Source organism: Elephantulus edwardii, unplaced genomic scaffold, assembly GCF_000299155.1.
Source record: "Elephantulus edwardii isolate Elephantulus edwardi_28Jun2011 unplaced genomic scaffold, EleEdw1.0 scaffold00064, whole genome shotgun sequence".
Taxonomy (NCBI): Eukaryota; Metazoa; Chordata; class Mammalia; order Macroscelidea; family Macroscelididae; genus Elephantulus; species Elephantulus edwardii.
The window spans coordinates 15,062,754-15,089,910 of record NW_006399814.1 but is presented as its reverse complement, the minus strand read 5'-3'; the positions used below and the strand labels follow the sequence as shown (position 1 = coordinate 15,089,910).

General features: G+C 38.8%; 1 protein-coding gene across 2 annotated transcripts in view; it reads left to right on the top strand.

The window, feature by feature from the left end:
- Positions 1–26,663, top strand: part of RAD50 (RAD50 homolog (S. cerevisiae)) — a 78,740-nt gene extending 52,077 nt beyond the window's left edge. For both annotated transcript variants that reach the window (XM_006888082.1, XM_006888083.1), the window contains 6 exons: positions 1,622–1,749; positions 4,379–4,603; positions 21,876–21,961; positions 22,446–22,588; positions 24,747–24,880; positions 26,382–26,663. In XM_006888082.1, coding sequence (XP_006888144.1) covers positions 1,622–1,749; positions 4,379–4,603; positions 21,876–21,961; positions 22,446–22,588; positions 24,747–24,880; positions 26,382–26,568 — 903 coding nt within the window. In that variant the 3' untranslated portion in view covers positions 26,569–26,663. The remainder of the gene's footprint in view (positions 1–1,621; positions 1,750–4,378; positions 4,604–21,875; positions 21,962–22,445; positions 22,589–24,746; positions 24,881–26,381) is intronic.
- Positions 26,664–27,157: the final 494 nt, after the last annotated feature.

The following is a 27,157-nucleotide window of genomic DNA, read 5'->3' as shown; positions in this document are numbered from 1 at the left end:
TAGCTAGGTCTTTAAAAGTTATACTATTTTTTACTACTTGATTTTGTAAGGAAATTTGATTATCACTTGATTATCACTTACTGATTGCCTTTGAATCAGGACTGAATAACTGACCCTCCAGTGGATTTTTGGAGGCTTTGTATCACAAGGTAGAGGATCAAATCTGTTATTCACAGGATTCCTGTGATTTATGCTTAACTTGATGGCACCTAACAACATCACTTGAGAGAAGAAGATTACCCATTTTTCTTCTTCGTAGCCATTTGGTGGATTCAAAACACTAGAGAGGCATCACTTTTGGTGGAGCTCCTTCTGGACTAGGTCACAAGAGCTCATAAGAAGTGCATGTATAAACTGCTTTGTGGCTCTTCCTGCCATATGTGATTATTTGTCAGTTTGAATGTAGAGGTCAAGCTTGACATACCCTTACAGTATGTGTCAGTCTCAGCATGTTAGGAGACAAATATAATTAAAGAAATGAAAGTGGAGAGACTTTTATAGTAGTAGTACTCTCTTGGAAATTCCTTAATCAGTAGGTTCTAGAATGGGGTTCACATGTAAGATGAGCCCCTGGATATAGTTATTAATTACTAAAAAAGTCTACATCTTTTATTCATTTTTAAGCTTCTATTACATGTATATGTTAATAAGCATACTATTTAATAGTATTTGTATTAAATAGTTTAATACCTTGTAAATACATAAATATACAAGAGGGGGTGTGTATCTATTTATATATATGCTATGTGTATGTATGTATAGAGAGAGAGACAGGAAGAGAGACACAGCGCACACTAGCGAGCAAGCTCTGGTGGCCTAGTGGCAAGAAGCTGCCCTGCAATCCCAGAGGCTTGCAGTTTAAGGCCACCAGCCATTGTGGGAGATGAATGGGCAGTCTCCTTCTGTGCGATTAACTGCCCCTGTAAACCCACTGGAGAGTCAGCTATGAGTCGGTTCCAACTTGACGGTACACAGCAACAACATGTTGATTGATAGATAGCCTCATCAGATAGGAGAGCCATCAAAGATAGGCTTTGCATGGCAGCTGTCCCACCTGTGACTGCGTATGGAATGAGCCTTCCGAATCAGATTAATCCAAGCCTGAAGATTCCTTCACACTAACTTTTTCTCATTCTGCTGAGTGTAATATGATTCCAAGTAGAATTCCTACTCTGTCAGAAGTTCAGGTGGTATATTCTGTTACACTGTTACCCTTAGGGTCAATCGTTTGAATCTACCAGCTGCTCTGTGTGAGAGAAAGGTAGATAGTTTCTCTCATTTACAGCTTTGAAACCCCATGAGGGGTTAATGTGATTTGGGATAGTCTTGACAGTGGTAAGCAGCAGTATTTAAGCACTCAGCTGCCTACCGAAAAGTAGGTGATTTGAGCTCACCAACCCCTTTGCAAAAGAAAGATGTGGTAGTCTGCTTCAGTAATAATTATATGCTTGCAAAACTTGTGGGCTGTTCTGTAGGGCCACAGTGAGTCAGAATTGACCCAGATGATGATGGATAGTAGTAGGAACAGCAACTCAACAGCAATGACATCAGCAGTTGTCTGGTATAAATTACAAGTGGTAACTTGGTTGTTTTTCTTAATTCAATATATGCATATATTTAGATACAAGAAAGATGGCTGCAGGATAATCTTACTTTAAGAAAAAGAAATGAAGAATTAAAAGAAGTTGAAGAAGAAAGAAAGCAGCATTTGAAGGAAATGGGACAAATGCAGGTTTTGCAAATGAAAAAGTAGGTCTTAAAAGTTAGTTATTAGTATAAATAAAGATGTTTTGTATTGAAAGGTGAAAACTAAGAACCACATGTTTTTAAAAAAGAATTTCAGCCTTGTGTCCTTGAAATTTATAAGAAGGTAAACAGTTTATACAACTACATCTCATGACTTTAAGAGCTTAATGACCAAATGACATAGAATTGGTATTCATACTGTAGGGGTAGGCACTAGTTATTGAATAGTAAACATACTTAGTCCTAGACTTCTGCTAGCCAACTTCACAGGGTACTAGTACACAGTATGCTCATTGACTCTGGCTAGGTCAAGAGTATACAGTCCAGTTATTGGTAGAGCAGTTTGTTAATGGAGACCCCTTCTAGATTACCCCAGTTATAATTATGTATCCACTAATATATTCTTCTGAAAGATTAGCCTGATTCTTCATGTAATTTTGTTGATTCTCGCTGTCATTTCTGCTTTCCTGATACAATAGGAAAGATTTGTTCCTACCGCATCTACCTTTGAGTTGCCTTGGGATCCTGTGAGAACCTGCTTGATGCTAAGGCAATAGAAGCTTTTACTAGCCAGATATATAGAACCACCTCAACTGATTAAATCCATGTCTCTCATTTATTCACTTTTTCCTTGTAATTTTTCTACTTAATCTGAAATCTGAATCAAAGATTATTTGTAAAGGTTATGGAAAGTGAAAGTTTAACTTAGTTTATAAAGCATAATAAATGTTTAACTCTGTGTTAGTGAATACTCTTACTATAGCTACATAAAATTTATTTCTTTCAAAAAATCAGATAAAAGCTCATTATCTTCAACTTCTTTGTTTTTATGCATTAGAACATCGATACCAGAAAGATCACAGAGGAATTTTGATGATGAATGAGCCTTGATATCCTGGCTGACAAGCCTTGTCTCCTTAACACTATAATGTGCTTTCTGTGACAAATTAGAAAAGTAAACCCTTTAGATTTGTTCTTTGCTTCTAAAAACAAAACCATATCTTTTTAGAATTTTTTCTGTAATTGACACGTAAGTGCTCTTTCCATCCATTAATTCTATTAGTATAATTATTCCCCCTTAACCATAGGGTTACATACCAAGACCCCCAGGAGATGTCCCAAACTGCAGATAGTACCATACTCTGTTTATAATATGTTTTTTCCTATATATACATATTATGATAAGGCTTCATTTATAAATTAGACACAGCAAGAAATTAACAACAATAACTGACAACTATAAATAAAATAAGGGTTCTTTGCATACAAGCATTCAGTATCACAGCAGTCAAATCTGGTAAATGAGATGACAGATCAGTGACTGTGGGCGATAGTTTATACTGGGGAGATATTGCTGAACACAGGGATGATTTGCATCCTGGGCAGGAAGGAGCAATAGCATGAAATTTCATCATGCTGCCTAGAAAACAGTGATGTACATTGATTGGATGATGTACAATTTTAAATTTAAGAATTTTGTTACTTCTGGAATTTTCCATTTAATACTTTCGATTTTTTTTTTCTTTCTGTAATTTTCCATTTAATATTTTTGACTACATGGGCCCATAGGCAGTAAAACTGTAGATAAGCAAAGATTACTATACCCAGCTCTTCTTAAAACTTTGCAACCAGGGCATAACAGAAATATCAGCAAAACACATAATTAAAGCAACTCTAATAGGAATATCTTTATCTTCAGAGCCAACACCTGGCTCATGAAAGGGTCCTTAGTAAATGTTAAAATCTACATAATCTACAAAATTATCAGAAACTTGGGGGCATCCTACTTCTGTTTGGCCAGTGTTAGGGTTCTTATACTTGTATTGTGGCCTAGTGTCGAGAGGCTGTGTTGTAATCCTGAAGGCACATGGTTTCAGGCCACCAGCTGCTCCGTGGGAGAAAGATCGGCGATCTCCTCCCATACAATTAACTGCCTCTGAAAACCCACTGGAGGGTCAGCTATGGGTTGGTTCCAACTGTACTGTACATAAAACAACAACATTGGAAAATTTGGTTTATAAAGAATTACTATTTTTAATAAATATTACTGCAGAAAATGAATATTTTCATTTAATTTAGATTAATATTTTGTCTTTTACATACTGTTAAATAAATGATGATGCTCTGGTGGCCTAGTGGTAAGAAGCTACGCTGCAGTCCAAAGTCTCATGGAAGATGGGAAGTCTCCTGTATGATTTTACTGCCTCTGAAAACCCGCTGAAGGGTCAGCTGTGGTTCAGTTCTAACTTGATGGCACACAACAACAACAACATTCAGTAATTACTCGGTGTTGGTGATTTTACATTTTCCACTAACAGACATTTGTGAAGATATCAATCAACAACACTGCTTTCATTCAGTTAGTTACAGTCTAAAAGTCAGAGAATTTCTCAGTATTTACTTGTTATAAGTCTTTGACATGCAAAAATCAGCTTTATAAACTTGATGTTGCAGAAATTTAGATGGAAGATAATATTCTTTAACTTTAAAAGCAAGAAGGAGAGACTGTTAAATATGCTGATTGCTGAAGAGAATGATAAATGGTGTTCTTCTGTGTAAAGAGATCAGTGGCCTTTCTTTAGACTATTAAAAGGTAGTCAAGAATCCTCATTTGTCATTTCTCCTTTTATAGTGAACATCAGAAGTTAGAGGAAAAAATAGAAAGTATCAAGAGAAATCACAGTTTGGCTTTAGGACGGCAGAAAGGTTATGAAGAAGAAATTATTCATTTTAAGAAAGAACTTCGAGAACCTCAATTTCGAGATGCTGAGGAAAAGTACAGAGAAATGATGATTGTTATGCGAACTACAGAGCTTGTAAACAAAGATTTGGACATTTATTATAAGACCCTTGACCGGTAAGTATTATATTGAAATGGTTCCTACAGCAATAATTACCAAGCAGCCTATTTTAGTCATATAAAAATAGGACTTTTGATTTTTAGATATAGTATTTCATACATACTAAAGAATAGACAAAGTATTTGTACATATAGCTGTACATGTTTACATAAGTTACAAAACATAATACTATAAGGCATACTCATCATTCCCTGCCCAGATCTATCCTCCCAAGAAGCCTTGATGATATATATAGTTTGTAACATTATCAGAAAGAATTGATGCCTTCAAGTTGTGGTACTGGAAAAGAGTCTTGAACTCCAGGGACTGCCAAGAAAATGAATAGGTCTGTCTTGGAGAGGGGAAAACCAAGTTGCTCCTTGGAGGTTAGGATTTTGACGCTCCATCTCACATACTTTGTGTATGTGGCTAGGAGGGACTGGTCTTTGGAGAAGGACATCATGCTCGGGAGAGTGGAGGGACAGCGAAGGAGAAGACGACCCTGGATGAGATGGATTGATACAGTAATTAGGGCAATGGGAGTTGGTGTGTAGGAGTCAGACTGGCTCAGGACGGGGCAGGCTTCAGAGCTGTTGTACATAGTGTCTCTTTGAGTGTCAGGCGATTTGATGGCACATAAGAATAACAACCACCAAAAAGTTAGCAGTTTGCATCTATTAACTGCTATAAGGGAGGAAGGTGGGCTGTCTCCTCCCATAAAGATGTGTAACCTCAAAAAGCTGACACAAGATTGCCATGAATTGGAATTGACTCAACAGCAGTGGATTTGGTTTTTTATTTGACATCCATCTAGATGTACCTCCTGTGTCTTAACCACCTTTCTTAACCACTAACCAGATTTTTGCTTTCTCAGATTTGTCATCTACTGTGTATGTATATAATTTTTACAGCTTTTTAAAATCATACCCTTTGTAGTCTTCTAGGATTTGCTTTTTATGGAATTCTTTGTGGGAATATACTATATCCAGTCTATAAATAGACGCATTCATTTTTTCCCCGTATCTTTGCTAATGCAAATCTTGCTGTTTAGCTTATTCTGTCTTGTCTTGGTGAGCAAATGTGCAAGGGATTATCTCTTTGTAGGGGTAGAATTTCAGAGTTGCAGCACATGTTCAATTTTACAGAATATGATTAAAGTGTTTTCCAAAGTAGTTTTACTAATTTATACCTCTAGCAATATGTAAGAATTTTGCCTGGTGTGTCTCTCCATTGTTGGTTTTGTCAGTATGGGTTTAGAATGATAAATCATTAAAAAAAAAAAAAGAATGATAAATCATGTGGCCTTCACTTGCAGTTTACTGATTTTTAATGATTTAGACCATTTTTACATATATTTATTATCGTTTCTGTCTTTTGTCCACTTTTAAGTACTATTGATCTTTTACATATTGATTTATAGTTCTTTATATTTTCTACATTTACATTTTCTTTCCCTGTATGTATTACATATATCTTCTCAAGGATTTGTTTATCCTAAAACTTTATAGTATCTTTTGGTGAGCAGGAGATAATATTTTAAGGGAATTGATTTGTTCACGCTTTTCTTGTTAGTTCTTTTTATATCTAAGAAATTCTTTTCCAATATTTTGCTGTAAACGGTCTAAAGCTTTGCATTTCACATTTAAATACATTATTTATTTTTAAATATTTTCTTATAGTTTAGGTGAAAGTTTACAAAGAAAATTGGCTTCCCATTCAGCAAATTAAACGCAGATTGTTCTGTGACATTGGTTTTAGTCCTTACCATGTCTCAGTGTACTCTGCATTTCCATCACGGGTTTCCCATTTTTGTTCACTCAGTTTTCCTGCCCTTTCCTTCTTCCTTAACTTTGTTTTTGAGCAGTTGCTGCATTTTTTACCACCTCTTGCTGATTATTCTGAAGAGCATGTTCCTCCTGGGTTTTTTGTTCACTTTATAGGCCTTTCTTTAATTTAAAAAAAAATAATGTAAGTAGCTTCTAACTAACAAAAACATACTCTTTTACAATTTAGACGGATGAAAGTCCGAATTCAGGATGCTGGCTCTGGGGAGGGAAGACTTTCTTGATACTGACTCTGGAGCAGCATTTTTGCCTCTTTTAGGTCCATAGGCCTATTATTCCTTGGAAACTGCCATATGATTTGGCCTTCCCTGTATCAAGGAGGTTCTTTGTTCAAGGATGCAGTTCATTCCCAGCTTCCTTTCAAGTTAATGGCTTTGACTCTGAAGTTTTCATCTCTGTGCTTGATCTTCTGTTTCTTCTTATTTCTTGTAAGATTAAAGATGTTGCCACCTAAGGACACTCTCTTCCCATCAGACCAGGGCTGTGACAGCATTAAGATGTTGAATTCTGTTTTTAATCCTTTTACAACTGATTGACTTATTAAGTCATGGAGGATCATTATGTAACTGCCACATCATATCATTACATCTAAAATGATAAGAGAATCTTGCCCCAGTCAAGCAAACACATGATTTGTGGGGAATACAGTCCATGGTATTACAAGCTATGGGATGAAATTACATATGGAATAAATAGATAAAGGGTCCCAAGATTTATTATGTTTACAAATCCAGTGAAGAAGTAGCTGGTTATGTGAAAGAAAAAAAATGTAATAGGTTATTTTGAAACCCAAGTATTTAAGTTGAAAAGTCAAATACAATGAGCCCAAAGATTTAACTCCTGATTTTGATACAATGGAGGCTGCTAATGGCTTTGATAAGCAATTTCCATGTCATGACCAGGCTAAAGTCTGGTTGGAGTGGGTAAGAAGAGAATGAAGATAGTAAGAAATAGAAGCAGAGAACACATATTCTTTTTTCCTTTTAATAATTTTTTTTATTTTAATTGTGATTTTAATGAAAGTTTACAGAAAAGTTAGATATGAGATAAATAATGAATACAGGTAATTCTTTAAAATGTTTGCTGTGCAGGGAGCAGAAAAATGGGATGATAGCTAGAGTTGGCTGAGGAACCATGTTAGGTGGATAAGTAGATTAGTTTTATATTTATGTTTTATTTGCAAGTATGCTGTTGCAGGTCACCTCTTTCTCTTACTCAGTGAATTGATTAGCAGCTCTGGAATTTCATGTGTTTTTACTGAGTAGATAATGATACCTAGGAGCCCTCTAACTATCTCTGTACCCTAAAAACCATTGCTAGTGGGCACTGTTAAGAATTACCATAGTAAGATAAATGTTTATTCAGAGATCCCTGCTGTGTCTTCTCATCAGGCTCTGGGAAGACAGATCATTATACCCTGACTTTCCTTCAAATCACTAACAATCCTATAAGAGAAACAGTAGCAGGAGTGTCAAAATATGTTTTTAACTTGGACCCGGAATAATGAAGAAAAGCCATCCCAGCAGAGAGTAGCACCTGAATCACAGAGAAATTGTGCTGTAAAACACAGAGGATGGGTCAGCCAGCGCTTTTATGTATATTTGGTATGCAGAAGGTACCAAGACGATTAGTGGTGCTTTCCAGTAATTTAGGCTTGTTTAAGGAAGAGAGATGGGCTGTTAACTGAATTCACTTATTTGTTAATCAGATGGATTCTTCTAAATGAAAGGACAAGAAGTGTGGTACAGATTTCCCCAAAATTTGGTCTTTGTGGGCTGTGCTTGCAAACTCTAATATCCCCTACTCAAGGCTTAGACTGTGAGCCCTCACTTTGCCTTCTCACCTAGAAGAAAGTAAAGTCTAAAATTTCCCTGATTGTCTCACCTCTTAGAAAGAAGCGTGCACTCAGTGTAATTGTTGCAGTGAGCTGTCTATTTAAGGTAACACAGGAAATTAGCAGTGCATTTTCAAGAAAAGCAGATTAACATCTGCCAATTAGTAATCATCACAAAACATCACTGTGTATAAGCATTGCGAATGGTCAGAGACACTACTAGATGAGAAGAGGGAAAACATCCATCATGTGGAATATGTTAGACTATTCGAATGCATCAGTTACAGAGAAGTGACTGGAATATTTCACTAAGGTACTTACTTCCGTATTCTGCCCTTTGCCCAAAATGTTCCACTACCATTTTCCCCTGATGTGAGAAGTTGCACAGTAGATCGTACTTCTGCCAATACTCAGTGGAAACATACAACTAGTATAGTTTTTCATTGAAGGCACTCCACTCTGTCAGGCTACTCAGTCTGTTCTCTGCATTCAAGAAAACTTTGGATGAGAGCTTTATTCGAAGTTCGTGTCTTGACTGCCATTCTCTTCCTCACCTTGAGCACAGTTCAGTTTTACATCAGTAGCCTCTGTGACATTAAGTGAGTAGGTCACAAAACCTGAAGAGTATCGGTGAACATTCTAAACCCCCCTCCCCCATTTTAACACATGAGGGATGTTAAGGTTTTGCCAAGTAATAAAAGTCACATTTAGTTTGAAACATGGTACTCCCTGGAACAGGAATCTCATTGAGAGTATCTTTTTCTGAGAACTCTCCTTGGCCCAAAAACAAGGAGACGAGATGACACAATGTTGGGTTCTGGTGCTACAGAAGAGTATCCATTGTATTTCAGTGGCCATAATCAACTTTTTGTCAACATGCATCTCAAAGTTTGGAACAATTTTAAGTGTAAGAGTGAGACTAATACACTGTTACAAAATGCCTTTTGTAAGTACAAGTGTTTCTGCTTTCTTCCGACTTTTTTTTCCCCCTAATGTTTTAGTCAATCAAATCTTAAAAGACTAGGGGAAATCCAGCTCAAGATTCACCTTTTTACTCAATTTGTGCAAAATGGTAGCTAACCTTTCACAGTAGCTTGGGTCTAGTGGTGGCTGTCAGCAACCCTGTGTGAATGCTGCATGGTCCTGTGCCTCCCTCACAAACATTACTACGTTTAAGCCCATTCTTACAACTGCTGTGTCACTCCATCTCGTCAAAGGTTCTCCCAATTTCCGGGGATCCTCTGCTAAACATGATGTCTTTAGGGACTAACTCCTCCTAATAACATATTCCAAGTATGTGAGATGAGGTTTCAGCCCGGCCTGAAAAAGCATTGTGACCATTGTTCTTCCAGGACAGATAGTTTGTTTTAGCATCCATGCATATTCTGTATTCTTCACCATTATCATAAGTCAAAGACATCTGTTCTTCAGTCTTCCTTATTTGTTGTCCAGCTTTCTTACACATATGAGACCATTCAAAGGATGCTGAAACTTAGTGATTACCTCTCCTAGACAGTGAACTATCAGTCCCTTATCATACTTGCTCTCTAATGACTGCAAGCTCCTGCTCATGGCCAATGCCTGAGATAATTAGAAAATTGGTTCTCAGTGCAGCAGCACAAACCCTGAACTTCCTAATACAGTTTGTTTATAATATCAGCCTGGAACTTGTGCATCCTTAACAGAGTAGCTCATGGACTTAGAGAAGGTTTGCATTAAAGGCTTCAGTGTGAGAGGCAGCTGGACAACTTAAAATATTAAAGGAAAATAATCAGATAGTGCGGACAGGTATTAAAGGACTATGGTCAGCCTCACAGTGAAAGAATCTGCAAAAAAGAGAGACACATAATGCCTTTGTCTTTCTGACCTTAAGATGTCTATTTTCAAATGTTACATTAACCTAAAACTTTCTAAGATTATCATAATCACCACTGTTGTTAAGTGCTCTTAGGTCAGCTATAGTACACAGTGACCCTGTGAAATTCATATGGAAACCTTGCCAGTCCTGTGCCCTCCTTGCAGTTTCTGCCGTGCTCGGGCACATTGTTGCAGTCCTGTGTGGATCCATCTAGTTAAGGGTCTTCCTCTCTTTCACTGACTTACTTTTCCAAGCAAAATTGCCACTAAAGTCATCATTTGTTCACATAAGATGCAGAGAGTTACTGAATTTTTGGTAAGTATGTAAATGTGATTTAAAAATAATTATAAACCACTGTTTTCTTAGATCTTCCCATTTTTCTTTGGGTAACATTGCCATTTTTAAAAACCCACTTATCCATAATAGTTTAGTATATGCATTAACACCTTATTTCTTATAGGGCAGAAGGGATGGGGTGGGATTTCTATACTCATTCTTAAAGTTCAGGTGCTAAATGGTAGGTCAAGTTAATATTTAGGTTTTATGTGCCCGTTACTGTCAGTGCCCATAACTTTCGTGTGCAGGCTGTTCCAGAGCTCCTAAAAAGCCACACCCTAAATTTGATTCTCCATAACACTCAACTTGTGTTTTGATGATTTCCCTCACCTCTTATCTGCCCCTCCCCTAAATCCCTGTTAAACTTTACCAAGTTAACCTTCCTAAAAGTAGTCTCTGTTCCCATCTAAAAGAGTTGCTGCTGCTGTTGCTGTTAGTTGTCATCAAGTCAACTTTGACTTATGAAAATCTGTCAGGGACCTCTCTAGAGTGCTATATTGGTTTAAAGACTAAGGTGCTCCTGATCCATGGCATAATTCCCCCCCCCCGTTGTTTCCTATACATAAGGAAGTTGGACAGTGACTAAAGATGACAAAAGAAGAATCTATGCCATTGGATTGTAGTGTTGGAGAATAATACTTACTAAGGAATTCTGGTGGCCTTGTGTCAGGAAGCTGTGCTGCAGTCCCAAAGGCTTGTGGTTCGAATCCACCAGCTGCTCTGTGAGAGAAGAATGGGCCATTCTCCTCCTCTGTAATTTACTGCCTCTGATAACCTTCTGGAGGGTCAGCCATGGGTCTGTTCTGACTCAATGGTAAACAACAACAGCATCCCACAGGCTACCAAAAGAACAAACTGTCTTGAAGGAGGGGCAACCAGGATGCTCCTTAGCAGCAGAAATGGTGAAACTCACTCACTTTGGGCATGTTTTCAGGAGGGACCAGATCTTTGAAAAAGACGCTATGCAGGGAAAGATGGAGGGTCAAAGAAGAGAGGACGATCCTCAACAAAATGGGTTGACTCATTGAGCTTAAAAACATACCAGATCATGAGGATGGTGCAGAATAGGGTCCATAGGGTTGCTGTGAGTCAGAGTCGGCTCGACAGTATGTAACAACAACATGCCAGAAACCCATGCTCATTTCTTAGACAGTGCACTTTGTATGATTCCTGCCAGTCAGTGGAAGCTTACATGTTATTCTGATACTGAGCAATTTGAGCAGAACTTCCAGACCAGGTTGGCCTAGGAAGAAAAGCCTGACAGTGTACTTCTGAGAAATGAGTTTGTGGAAACCCTGTGGCCATGATAGTGTGATCTGTACCCAGTCAGGGATGGCACAGGACTGGGCACTGTTTGTTCAGTTGGACTTGGGACCACTCTGAGTCTGGCTAATTCCACAGCAGCTAACAACAAAATCCAACAACTAACCTCCAAACAGACTGCCGTTTTGACCCACTAAGAGCAGGGAGCCCTGGGGGCATTACCCTGCTAAGGAATCCACTGGCAACTTCTTAGGAGAAAGATGGACAATCTTCTCTGTGATTTACCATCTCAGAAATTCATTAGAGGGTCAACTCGACAGGGGTTAAAAAGAACGGAAGAAATCGGTCTATGGGAGCTCTGGTGTGTAGTCTGTAGTGTTACTAACCAAAAAGCAGCTTGTCTACAACTGAATCCACCAAAGGCCGCATAGGACAAAATCTTTTTCAGTTAAAGTTTCGAGCCTCAGAATGCTGATGGACAATTGCTGTGCATTGGAACGAACTCAGCAGCAGTGAATCTTGAGTCTCAAAGACATTCTGAGGAGCCAGAATGCTCTTTTGAAGCAAGACTGATGAGACTTTGTCTCAGATATTTAAAGAGTCACTTCCTAAAGAAAGACATCACGTTTGAAAAAGTACAGGGTCATCAAAAAAGAGTAAAGTCTTCCATGAGATGGACTGTCACTATGGCTGCAGCCTTGGGCCTGAGCACAGCAAAGATTGTGAGGCTGCCAAAGGAATGGACAGCGTTCTTCTGTTGTACTAAGGGGTCACTGAGCCAGCTGACTCGATGGCCTCTAACAGTAAGGAGGCATACCAGACTTTTCCTTAACTGTTTCTACTCCTTGGATTATTGCCTTGCAGATGTGACTTTTCCTTTCTTTGTACTTCATAATATATTAATTAAACCACTTATGCCTTGATTACAGATACTGATGCAAATCACAGAGCATGGTTCAAGTTGAACTGAGGTTCGTATCTTTGGCTATGTCCAAAACTTATTCAACACTTAAGTATTAATAACCCTGGTGATGTAGTGTCCCTTCCTAATGCCTTTACATATGTGTATAAACATAGACGGTTTTTATATAAGTGATACAATACTGTAGGTATATTTCTGGAGTTATTTTCCCAAATAATGCATGACAACACATGACACGTCCAGGGCAGCATCTGTTAGCTGAAATATGTCAATTGATATACCATCTGTTCCTGGGCCTTAGTTTTTGCTATTTTCTTCAAAGCAGCCTGAACTACTTCTTTCATCACCATAGGCTCTTGCTCATATGTTTCATTAAATTCTCCTGTGTCTGCTAATTCCTTTCGATACAGTGGCTCAATATATTCTTTCCATCTTCTTTTACTGCTTCCTGGATCATTTAATATTCTGCCTAAAGCATCCTTGATTATAGCAACTCGAAGTTTGAATTGGTTCTTCAGTTCCTTGAGCTTAAGAAATGCTGAGCGAGTTCGGCTCCTTGCACATTTTGTTGTAATATTTTACCTTGTCATCCCATACTGCCTTTTGAAATCTTCTGTTCAGCTCTTTAGTATCTTGAATGCTTCCTTATGCTTTGGCTTCTCTTTGCTCCAGTGCAATATTCAGAGTCTCTTCTGACATCCATTTTGGTCTTCTCTTCCTCTTCCATCTTTGCAGTGACCGTTTGCACTCTTCCTGGATGATAACCCTTGATACCTTCCCACACCTCATCAGGTCTTCGCTCATTAGTGTTCAAGGCCTCAAACCTGTTCTTGAGATGGTTCTGAAATTCAGGTGGGAGAGACTCAAAGTCATATTTTGGTTCCCGTGGATTTAGTTTAATTTTCCTCAGCTTCAGCTTGAACTTGAATATGAGTAGTTGGTGGTCTGTTCCACAATCAGCTTCTGGCTTAGTTTTCACAGCTGATATTGAGCTTCTCCAGCGGTTCTTTTCACGGATGTAATCTGTCTGATTCCTGTGCATACCATCAGGTGAAATCCAAGTATATAACCTGCGTTTATGTCTCTTAAAAATGTATTTGCAATGATTAAGTCATTGGGCAAAATTCAATCATTCTATCTCCAGCTCCATTTCTGTCAACAAGTCCATGTTTTCCAACTACTGACTCTTCTCTGTTCCCAACTTTTGCATTCCTGTCACCCGTTATTATCAATGCATCTTGATTTCATGTTCGATCGATTTCCAACTATAAAAGTTGGTAGAAATCTTCTATTTCCTCTTCTTTGGCTCTGGTTGTTAGTGCATATATCTGAATGATAGTGGTATTCACTGACTTCCTTGTTTGCATATGGATATTATTCTGTCACTCACAATATTGTACTACAAGATGGATCTAGAAATGACTTTTTTAACTATGAAAGCAACCCCATTTTTCCTCACCTTTTCATCTCTGAAGTAATATATCATATGATCATCTGACTCAAAATGCCCATACGAGTCCATCTCATCTCATTGTCTAGTATGTCAATATTTATGCGTTCCATTTTCTCCTTAACAATATCTAATTTTCCTACATTCATGGTTCTCACATTCCATGTTCCATGAAATCTGGAGAACAACCACTTGGCCAACTGACTGGAAGAGATCTATATTTGTTCCCATTCCAAAGAAAGGTGACCCAACAGAGTGTGGAAACTATAGAACAATATCATTGCAAGATTCTATGGAAAATCATTCAGAAACAAAAGGAACAGCACATCAGCAGAGAACTGCCAGAAGTCCAGCCTAGGTTTAGAAGGGGTCGTAGTACTAGGGACATTGTAGCTAATGTTAGATGAATCTTGGCCAAAAGCAGGGAGTACCAGAGGAATGTCTTATCTGGGTCTCAATGACTATGCAAAGGCTTTTGACTGTGTTGATCATAACAAACTGTGGCTTACTCTGAGAAGAATGGGAATATCAGAACGCTTGATCATATTAATGCAAAACCAATACTTGGACCAAGAGGCAGTCATTAGAACAGAGCAGGAAAACACTGCATGGTTCAAATTGGGAAGGGCGTATGCCAGAGATGTGTCCTGTCTCCATACCTTTTCAACCTGTATGCAGAACAGATTATCCGGGAGGCTGGGCTCTGTGAGGAGAAATGTGGGGTCAGGATTGTGGAAGATCTATCAACAATCTGCATTATGCAGATGACACAACCCTGCTTGCTGAAACTGAGGAAGACCTGAAGAACTTGCTGCAGAGGGTAAGAACTGCAGCCTTCAATATGGATTAAGGCTCAATGTCAAGAAGACAAAAATTCTCACCACTGGACCAATTGGCAACATCAGGATGGATGGTGAAGAGATTGAGATTGTTCACAGCTTTAGTTTGCTTGGCTCCACAGTCAACACTCTTGGCAACAGCAGCCAGGGAATGAGAAGATATCTTGCAATGGGAAAGTCTGCTGTTAGGGACTTATGCAAAGTACTGAAGAGCAACGGTATCTCTCTGGAGACTAAGGTGCATCTGATACAGGCCATGGTCTTTGCAATCACTTGTTATGCGTCAGAGAGTTGGATAATGACTAGGGAGGATAGAAGGAGAATTGATGCCTTTGAGCTGTGGTGCTGGAAAAGAGTATTGAGGATACCATGGACTGCTAGGAAAAAACAGATTCATCCTGGGAAGGGTTAAACCGGGCAGCTCCTTGGAAGCAGGGATTCTGAGGCTCTGTCTAACATACTTTGGACATGTTGTAAGGAGGGCCCAGTCCTTGGAGAGGGACATCATGCTTGGGAGGGTGGAGGGACAACGCAGGAGAGGAAGGCCCTCTATGAGGTGGCTTGATTCAGTGACTGGAGTAATCGGGGTGGGTGTATCAGAGACAGTGCGATTGGCACAGGACAGAGCAGAGTTTAGGGCTGTTGTACATAGGGTCACTATGAGTTGCAGGCAACTCAACAGCACATAATAACAACAATAACAAACACATGACAAATCTTTTATGGTTATACTTCATTTTAATGGCTGCATAATACTCTGTAAAATGGATAATACCAACTTTATTTATCCATTGATGGACTTAATAGGGAGCTTTTCAGTGTTTGATCTACAGATAAAGCTACAGTGTAGCTATACCAGAAAGATATCTTCTTAGAAATAGGGTGAAGGTAAGACAGTAAGTACATTTTTAACATGGTAATGCAAAATTCCCTTCCAAATTTCTTTTTCTACCAATAATATATGAGTGTGTCCATTCCACCATGTCTGCCTTTCAAGTTTTTGCAAATCTGTTGAAAGAAAATACTCACTTTAGTTTGCACATAGATTCTCTGAGAATAACCTAATCATATGCCCACTAGTTTTTCATTAGATTTTTTTATTACTGATTTCTGTCACTTTTCTCTAGAGCCTCAATATTAATCTTTTTTACCTACATTGCAAATACTTATTCCCAGCTTGTTATTTCTTCTTCAGTTTTCTTTAAAGTATCATTTATGGCTTTTAATGCTTAAAAGTTAACTTTAGGTTACCCTATATCTTTAGCCTTTTTATATATTGAGTTCTGTGCCTTAATTAGAAGGCCCTTCAAACCAAGGATAACATGCTTTTTTTGATAGTTTTCTTTTATGAGTAACTTTTTATTCATTTGGATTTTATTTTGGAGTGGCTTAATAGGGAATGGTGATGAAATTATAATTCTTTTCCTCTAACACTATTGAATCCTTTTCTTGTTGATTTAAAATGCACAGTCATTTAAGTTCATATTGTTTGGGTGGATTTCTGGATTTTTGTTCCTCCTTTATGACAGAAGAATTGATGCCTTTGAGTTGTGGTCTTGGTGAAGAGTACCGAATATCCCAAGGACTGCCAAAAGAACAAACAAATATGTCCTGAAAGGGTGCATCCAGAGTGCTCTTTGAAGGCAAGGATAGCGAAGCCTCATCTTTCATACTTTGGACATGTGCTAGACAAGGCTATTCCTTGGAAAGGGACATCACAATTGGAAAGGTGGAGGGTCAGTGAAGGAGAGGAAGACCTACCAAAAATAGATTGCCACTGTTACATCAACAGTGGGCTCTAGTATCTCAGAGTTGATGAAGATGGCACAGGATAGGGCCTGGTTCAGGAAGGCTGTTCATAGGACCACTGTGAGTTGAACTTGACTCATTGGCACCTAACAGCAGCAACAAATCCACCCTGTGTGTGTTTATTCTTGTCCCAGGACCACAGTTTCTTTCTGTGGTATTACCTCTTCCATAGGAACTTTAGAATTGACATGTAGTTTGCTCCCTTCTCCCCAAGTCTTGCTAAGACTTTTATTTAGATTGCATTTGGGTAAACTTGGCGTCTTCACAATATTGCACTACTCATTTTGGACCCTGTTGTAGATCTCCCCTATTTAATTACACTTTTTTGCCATTTCTTAAGAGTTTTTACAGTTTGATATCTGACCCCACAAGGCAACTCCACAAGGCAAAGGAGTCCCTACACATGTTATCGTGAGCACAAAACAAGTTCTCAAGAGGTCAGGCCTGCCCTTAAATTCCTGCTCCTTGCTCTGTATACTTTAACACTTAACATCCCTCCCTAGGCCCTCACTGCTTTGCTGCTGAGTCCTTTAGCCCATTGTAGTGGCCACACAAAAATCCTAGACCTTTGTGGGATTTATTAGGGTAAAAAAAAGGTACACTTCTCAGCTGTCATGACAGCTTCTCAGGTATAGTCACAGACTCTTAACTTTCAGTCTGACAGGTCTGTGTCAAAATTACACAGCTCTTTCAGTTCTGCCACATATAGATAGCATCCTGTCTTCCACTGTCCTCGATAAGCTTGGACAAAAGCCTTGACTCTGGCTCCGTGGGATGGCATTCCTAGTTCATCTTTTTCATGTGAGTCTTTGGTTCCTCATCACCTCTGCTGCTGCCACTGGTCTTGTTCTGTCCCAAGATCTCTACTCCAAATAGATGTGCATAGCATTTTCTACTTCTCAACAAGATTCCCATTTTCTCATGATTATCTTCAGTTTAAATGTGTTGGGATGGCAAACTGACCACTACCCTCATTAGTAGTCTACACACCTTATTTGCATGTTTTCATCTAAAACGTGATAATCATACTCCCACCCAGGCATGTGGAGAAAGTCAAAACCAATGGCTAAGAATAGTCAGTCTACTGCCCCACAACTTCGTTATTAGTCGTCTTAGGTTTTTCAGTTGATTGCTTAGATTTCTAATAAACATTTCTATCCCTTGCAAAAACAATCAGATTAAATTTTTCTTCCAGTTTTTTTATTGTCTTACTGAATTGTCAGTTTCAGGACCTTATTCAGAGCAGTCATAAAAGGAGATATCTTTATCTTAGCTTTAGAGGAAATGCTTCTGTATATTTTAACATTAAATTAGATACCAGCTTCAGATAAAGTCAGTTCATCAGATTAAGAAAAGCTGGTTCTATTTTTCTCTTACTGAGTGACGACTTTTATTAAAACTTAGTGTTGTATTGTATCAACATACTTTTAGGACATCCATTGAGATAATTTTTTCCTTTCTAATCTATTAATGCCTGGAAGCAGGAGCGGCATCCACTTCCGAAATGGCTTGCCTCCAGAAGCTCAGGCCATTCATTCATAGGGTCACTATGAGTCGTCTATGACTCGATGGCACCAAACAACAACAATCTATTAATACTTTAAATTTTCTTGAACTTTTTTCCTGTCCTACCATTCTTGCCTTCTTGGGGAATACACTACTTAGTAATCATGTATTTGTTTTTGTTTTTTTAAATACCATCATCATTTAAATACTAAATTGAGTTTTATTTAAAATATTTGTATTCCTAGACAATACCTTGCTATATAATAAACCTATTAGTAGGGGTAAGAAACTGCACTGCAATCCCAAAGGCACGTAGTTCAAATCCACCAGCTACTCTGCTGGAGAATGGGCAGTCTCCTCCCATGTAATTAACACCTCAGAAAAGCCCAGTTACAGGTCATATCCAACTTGATGGTACTCAACAGCAGCTACACAGTTAGCAGCTATCTTTTTGTTCGACGTTTTGCACTTAATGACCAGTGGGTTTTTTGTTTTATTTTGTCTTTATTTTTATTAATTTTAATGAAAGTTTACAGGGACTTTGGATTTCCCTTGATTCATTGTTGCACTTTTCTCCCTGCCCAACCTCCCTCCCAGGACCATTGTTAAAAATCTGTGTCCGGCTCTTTTGTACATCTAACATTGTATGTACAGCAGTAACAAACACCAGGGTGCAAGGTGACAGTAACACTGATAGTCATCTTCCATTTTCACATCATGCTGATTTTAGAGTAATAATCCAAACTTTGGAACCTGACCCATATCGGTTAAGTGAGGAGGGGGTATAGTTTGTGTATATGAGAAACTAGGTATACCTTGAAGAATTGATAACATTCATAAAAGTACTTGACCTTAGTAGTTTTAAAAGTTGGACTTTTGACATTTTTCAGTTTTTCCTTTCATATTCAAAAATTATTTAATATCCTAGCCACTTTTGTTTGATCTCAAGCAAGTTACCCAAGACAGAGAGGTCTGGTGGCATGGTCTGGAGAGAGTTGCACTGCTCACTGAAAGGCATTCCACCACAGCTCTGTAGGAGAAAGAAAATTCATCTCTTCACATTCAGTTTACAACCTCAGAAACTTAGTGGAGGGTCAGATATGCCTTGGCTCCAACCACACATTAATGAGCGAGTGAGTCACTTTTCTTGAACAGGTTACTGATTGCATAGGCACTTGGGGTTTTTTAGTGGTAAAATGGAGATATATATACTCCCACATGGTATAGCACTGGTCTGTCCGTGTACATAGGTAAACTCTGTGAACATAGAGAAACGATGAAAGTTATACAAGTGTTTTGTTCATAGGGTCGCTATGAGTCGTCAGTGATTCGACAGCACCTAACAACAACATAGAGTTCTGCTGGCCTAGTGGATAGAAAGTGATGCTACCAAGCCAAAAGTGGGTGATTTTAGTCCCTCAGGCCTGGTTATAATTGTTTTTGATCAAACATTCTTCTAAGTGGTATAGCACTGGCTTGTCCATTTGCTGTAGAGAGATAACTTGTGGTCACTGTGAAGCTGAACACTGTGACACTAATGTGTGAACTGCGATAATGGTTACCCATGGTGGACAGTGTTTGGTGGAGCTCCTCGATTAAAACATGGTTGGAAGCAGGAGTGGCATCCACTTCCAAAATAGCTTGCCTCTGGAAACTCTGTGAAACAACATAGCTCCCACTGTGTAAGTATTAGATGATATAATATATGATTGGTTAGCATAATGCCATATGTAAGGTAAACAGTTGTCAGTAGTAACCACTGTTACCATTGTTATTACCATAGTTTATCATCTCATCCTGTTGCACAGTGGAATTGTGAATTCCATATTGGACAAGAAGAGGGGATACAAAGATAAGCTAAGACTACAGTCAGGTGTGGTAGGAAACTCCTCCATTTGACAGAACCCTTGGCTGGTCTAGATCTTCCTTGAGACCAAGCTTTTTCCTACATTGTGTCTTCTCATAGACCTGTCCACACAGTGGGATGCACCATCTCAACTGTGAGGAGCCAGGCAGAAGCAGAGAACCTCACTCCACCTAGAACTTGTTCTCTGCATTTAGGATGCTTATTTTATGGCAGTTATTGGAGGTTTATAACTTAAACGGAAAGACAACTTTTGTTTGTTTAATTTTTTTTTTTTTTAGAGAGAGAGAGAGTGTGTGTGTGTGTACTGTCAAATCAGATCTGACTGGTACAGGAGGAGATTGTTTTTCTCCTTCTCCAGCAGAGTATCTGGTGGATTTGGACCTTGCACCTCTGGGATTGCGGTACACCACCTTGCCACTAGGCCACCAGAAAGACAACTTTTTATAAAGTCATTTGGAAAATCAGTATCACAATGAATAAAGCTTTGGAAAAGCAATCCTCATTCCTCACAGGACTGGTCCAAAGAGCACTCTGTAATGTTATTTATTATTGTTGTTAATTTTAGGAAAGAAAAAATTTTATTTCCATCCTTTTGAAAGGAGCATAAAATGTTAGCCTAAGATAGGTGTATGTGAAGTAGAAAATGGAGGCTCCTGTCTTTCTTCAGCAAGCAGAATGTGGTTTGTTCCAGGCTTGACTTCTTCAAAATCCTTCATCTGATATTTAGAATGTATTTATGTTGAGTCATTTCTTTCTCTTTTGCTGGTGAGCCAGATCATGAAATGATTCTGCAGTAGCAAGAGCATTACATTCAGTTTCTTTTTTTGTATATATCAGATAAGAGGCCTGCAAATGGAAGTGAGTTCACCTACATCCGTTATACGGTGTTGCCTTTTATCACTTGTGCACCATTTATTAGTTCAGAAAACTGAATTCCAAAGGACTTTTTCATGAAAGGTACTGTGAGAGAACATTCTAGATTTAGATAGGCCACTATTGGTTGGATTGGGGTTTTTTTTTTCTTCTTTTTATTATGTAGATACTATTAGTTTTAAAAGGATTAGAGTTATGCCCGGACCAGATAGAAGTATAGAAGTTAGGATTTCTAAATCTGAAACTGAGGAAGTAAAAGAAAATTTTGAGCTTTGGCTCACCTTAAGTTCTGAAGCATGCTCTGTGGACCAGAAGAACCAAAGCTTCATAAGAGGCTGATCCTGGTACCATTACAGCATTAGAGGAGGGAGAGGCAGCAGATCCAGAGCCCTTCCAACCCCACAGACTATAGGCCTTTGGGAGCTATATCCCACACACATCACTGCCATCCCTGCTACCAGCACATCTGCCTGGAGCAGATAGGCATCAGCAGACTCAGTCTTTCCCTTAAGTTATAATGACCTGACAAAAAGTCTTCTAACAAGTTCTGTTTTCTGCAAGTTTCAAAGCAAACATTTCCTATAGGAAATATTTGTCATTCCAGAGAGAGTGAAGATGGACAGGACCTGAGGCATAGGAAATATACCTAGGAGTCTCCACTACTAGCTGAGCAGCAAAGCATTGATTGGTCCTCTTCATTTTTCCTACCTTTCAATGTATTTTACTTTTATCGTTGAAAATGTTGAGAAAGTTACTACATGTATTGTCATAATTTAAATTTAAATTGTGTTATATATGTATATTTTATTATATATAATCATAATACTATTGATGTTGTGGTTGTTGTAATGAGTTTTTTCTCTTTAAAGCATCAACTTCTTTTTCTAGGGCAATAATGAAATTTCACAGTATGAAAATGGAAGAAATCAATAAAATTATTCGTGAACTTTGGCGAAATACTTATCGTGGACAAGGTAACTGACAAAGTGCATCCTGAATTTTGTTTCTGAAACCTGTCCCCAACCTTACCACATAGCATTTCTTATGGCACTTTTGTCTCCCTGGATTCTTTTCTGAGCCTCTTAGAGATTTTCTAAGAATTCTGATCTTGACAATATTTTGTAGCAAGAAGAAATGGCAAAGTTCCTATTCCAAAATCTGACAGGACTTGCATATTTAACTCATGACATAATGGGTTTTGTTGACGCATAGAAAGGGATAATGCGATTAAGAAAAAAGCCATAAGGAGGAAGCTCTTGATAGAGGAACTGAGAAAAGCTATGCTGAGTTGACAGTGTTCCTGAATCCTCTCAGCCAAAGAAATAGGTTTCATACCAACCATAGGTGCCCTGTAATGTCAGCCTCCTAAATTGTTCCCTCGTTTACTTGATAATGTTTTTAAATGACAAAAGGCTACAGGATGTAGGTTCCTCTGAAATCATCATTTTTCTGTGTCAGATATCGAATACATCGAAATTCGGTCTGATGCTGATGAAAATGTATCGGCTTCTGATAGAAGGCGGAATTACAACTACCGTGTGGTGATGCTAAAGGGAGACACAGCCTTAGACATGCGAGGACGGTGCAGCGCAGGACAGAAGGCAAGTATCTCGAGGTCATAGGCAGCCAACTTTGCACCAAGAATTTCCAGAGAGAAGCAAATGCCACTATGGCAAAGTACCCAGGGCTGCTCACTAATGAATGCTGTTCCTTCTAGCACCCCATTGCACCTTCCCAGTGCTAACCATTACTTCCTGCTACATCATATAAAGTAAGCGTGGATGTGGAATAATTTCCCCAGATAAGCAATATGTAGGAAAGGGATTGAGAGATCCTTCATTGTTTGACAGCACCCTTATCAGAATAAGTAGGACTTACTGTAATATATACCACGATATTATGTACCACCAAAGAGGGAAAAGTGCTGGCGATTATAATTGTAAACTATGTCTTGGTTTCAGAGAGGTCCAAATGTGTGTAAGGAGGGAGTGGAGTTGTTTTAGAAGCACAACTTCACAGCATTCACAAACCAGGATTCTAGATTGAGATCTTTCCATATATGAGGATCTATTGAGAAAATTGTCCTGTATTAGGACTGGGCCATGCCTCTCTTCCAGCCCCTTCCCCTCCTATGGCCCTGCAGACCATCTGCAAGAAGGAGTTGCTATAGCCAAAGGCACTAGGAGGGCAGCTAAATTGGATCTAGACCAAGGAGCAAAATCAGAAAAAGTTCTAAAGAGTCAGGAAAATAAGATCTGTGTCCCTAAGAATAAGGCAAAGTCCTCTAACCCAAGATGCTGTGAATTCTTTCTTTCTGTTTTCGTCCTGGAAGCAGTAGATTGCACTTCATATGCCCCAATTTTCTTAGTACAGTTTTAAAATTCTAGAAATGGATGTCCACATTACCTGAGTTATTTGCATAAGTAGTTTTCCATTTTTGATTTAAGAACTCTCCGTGTATGCATTGTGTTGCATTGTCAGCCCAGGCAGCTAATACCAGTTTAAGGCATCTGCAGATTGTTATCTTAATTCTAGTCAGCACAATGGCAATTTTTTGATCTATGATCAGTTTCCCCTACTTGCTGTGGTGATTTTTAAATAAGGAAATACAGTGTGAAATATGGCAGATATCTTTTACCTACTCTGCATCATAAGATTTAACTAAAAGTCATTACTTCCGTGGGATAGGGGGAGAGGATAGACAGGTTTGGTAAAGTGGACCAGAAGCGCAACTTAGATTCTGCTCTGCCCAGTTTTGGTTTTTGCTGGATTCTGGCAACTGAAGAATGACTCTGAATGGATGGGGTGGGAATTGGGGTAGGTGGCAGCAGTGGGTTTCAGATGAAGGAAGAACATGCTTAACCCCCAACAAACCAACCTCCTGGCCTGCCTTGGGCATCTGTCAAATACTGTTAAACCTACCAGCCTGCTCACTGATAAGCTCACCTCCAGGTTTAGGGATGACGGGAGGTTTGTAGGTCACCTCAGATTAGTTTTTACTCCCTCTACAATACTCCATCACTCCAAATGCTATGTCAGTTGCACTTACAGATGACTTAAGTAGGGTTTAATGGTTTAAGTATTCAATTTCTTTTAATCATGGAAGTATCTAATTGTTTTAGTTGTTTGGGTTTTCAACAGATAAACTTAAGTAAAACCATATGTCCATTCTCCTACTACTTTGACTCATGATTGTACCCTTTTATTTTTTTCTCTCTCTCTCTCTCAAAATTATATACAGAAACAAGTATGAGTTAGAGCATGGTCACTTGTGCCTCTTTTAATCACAGAATATAACAGTTTAAAGATGATCTGAAGAAGAGAAAGTCTGGAAAATGTAATGTTTCTAAATTTTTTAAAACAAATTTTATTGTCAGAAGATAAAATGGTAAACTCAAGAATACTTTAAGTTAATCATATTCCTAGATTGGTAATAAATGGTAATGTGTTTCTACGTCAGTGCTATGATTTCAGGTTTTGTGAAAGTCAGTGTGGTATTTTTCTTGTGGAGTCAGCATTGCTTTTATCTTTTTTTTTTTCCATTGCAAGGGACATGCTGAAAATAGTTTACCTTCTGGAAGAGCATAAGAGTCTGGTCACAATGTTAGGCTTCCCCAAAGAGAAGATATTTGCTCTGTGTACCCTGTGATGTTTCCCCACCTTCCTTTCTAAAGAGATTATACCAGGTCCATACACCTTCCTCAGAATGAGATGTGAGGATGGTCTGGAGCACAGCTGAGCTCAGTGGTTTTTTCCCAGGTCTTGGCTTCACTCATCATCCGCCTCGCCCTGGCTGAGACATTCTGCTTGAACTGTGGCATCCTGGCCTTGGATGAACCAACCACAAATCTTGACCGAGAAAACATTGAATCTCTTGCACATGCTCTGGTTGAGTAAGTATCTTCAAATTGTAGGCAACATAGGATAATTTTTAAGATCAGAAGAAATGTATGGTAAAATCTTCTGTAGGTGAATCCTATTTGAGAAAGCTGGTTGGTGCTGACCATCAGCTTTACCTTTGATGATAATTCTTCTGAGTTCTTGAAACTAGACAGTGAGCAACAGCCCCAGACACATCCTGCATCACCTCAAATATGTTCTTGGGGAAGGTTATGGTAAAGGTTCTTGATTTGGTTTTCCTGTAAGCCCACATAAGTAGGGACCCACATACCATATACAGGGTGAGTACGCCTGCTAAGATGTCTGTAGGTGGCAGTGGGTTCATAACTGTCTCATCTTGGGCTTTTCACACATGTCAGACAACTGTCAGCAATGGCAGAACTCTTACTCCAACAACAGTGATTAGGCAGAATCCTCCCCGCCTGCTATCATTGAGTTGGTTTCCATTCATAGCAACCCTCCGTCAGGTTTCTAAGGTTCTAAATCTTAGCAGGAGGAGACTGCCCATCTTTGTCCCACAGTGACTTGTGGTTTCAAGTTGCAGACCTTTCTGTTAGACACTCAGCACTTAACCTCCTACATCATCAAGGTTCCTTAAGAAGAATCCATTAAGGATAAAATTTCAGAAATTATATTTGGATCAGAATCCAGAAACAGGCGCCCCTGGGTTAAGGTTTATGCTGTCTGAATAGACCCTTTCCCAGAGATGGAAAGGAAGGATGTTTTAGGAACTCCAGGCTCCAGATAGACACTGGTAGTGGTGATGTTTCCTGTCTAACCAGAAGTTCTAGGCTAGAAGAATTGAGCAGCCACAGAACCTCTTTTCTCTAAACACCTCTTGGGAGTCTTTTGTGACCTGCAGGTGAGGATTAGTATCTTTGAAACTTCAGCTGCATCCAGCTCAAGACAAAGGATACGTAAGTGGTTGGTTCAAGGCATAAGTTTTTCAGATCTGACTACCTCAGCTTATATTAAAAATGAACAAAAATTTTCCCAGTCCACCCACTCATGTCCCTGTCTTTCATGGTAGTGATGCATCTGGTGACTGGTGGAGAGTTCTAAGTAGGGCCAGCTCCTAAGAAGGCAGTGGGACTTAAGTGTGTTATTCCCCTTGCCCCTATCTAGAGATTAAACACCTGCTATACAAGAAAACCATTGCTTCTGCTTTAGTAAGAACTCTGTGATCTGGAAGAAGCTAGATCAGGTATTCTTACCCATCCCTAAGCCTAGGTAAGAAGCCAGGCCATGCTGGGCCACTGTCCAGTGAAGTTAGGATGCCTACTTGGCTGGGCCAAAAACCTAGGCCCACTCCCTCTGCCCACTTCCTGCAGGGCAGCCGAGGCTCTGACTCACACAGAACAGGAAAAGCTTGGTTGTCACACACAGCATGAGTGCATATGCACAGGGCTTTCAGGCTTTTTCAGATTTTTTTTTTTAAAGGGGGGGTTACTAAAGCTATACTCTAGTAATAAGCGTGTCAATATATTATTTCAGGATAATAAAAAGCCGCTCACAACAACGTAATTTCCAGCTTCTCATAATCACCCATGATGAAGATTTTGTGGAACTTTTAGGGCGCTCTGAATATGTGGAGAAATTCTACAGGATTAAGAAGAACATGGATCAGTGCTCAGAGATTGTGAAATGTAATGCTACCTCCTTGGGATCTTATGTTCATTAAAAATACTCAAAATATGAATGCTGTAGATGCACACAGGTCCTCAGGTAGTTGCTTATTTCTGGTTATCAGCTGAATAAAAAATAAAATACATTCTTAAAAGAGATGTTTGTAATTGATATTTTTATAATTGAATTTTTGAGATATTTTTAAATTATGAAAGTTATTTCTTACATTAACTGAATCAAAAATAAAGTATCATTGAAATAGAGAACATTGAGATTTTTTTAGAGTTTCTGAAATTATTAAAGTTGTTTGACATGACATTGGACCAGTCCTTGAGACTCGCATCATTTCAGCAAGCTTCTCTGTAACCTCCAGTTACACCCTGGAAGCCAAGGTACTTATTACTCCCTTCACCTCAGAAAGCACTGTTGAAGAGGAGAGTCCTTTTGCCTTGTGAATGACACTTTTATACAGAAATCAGTGCTAAATGTTACTTCTGAATTTATTTCCTTGGATCTGTTTCAAAAACCCAAGTTTTCCATGAATACTAATATCTGAAGATGACCAGAAATGAGTACTTTGTAAATTTGTACTAATGACTTTGTGCCATGACTTCCCCAGCCAAAACTTAAAGTAACTAAAAAAG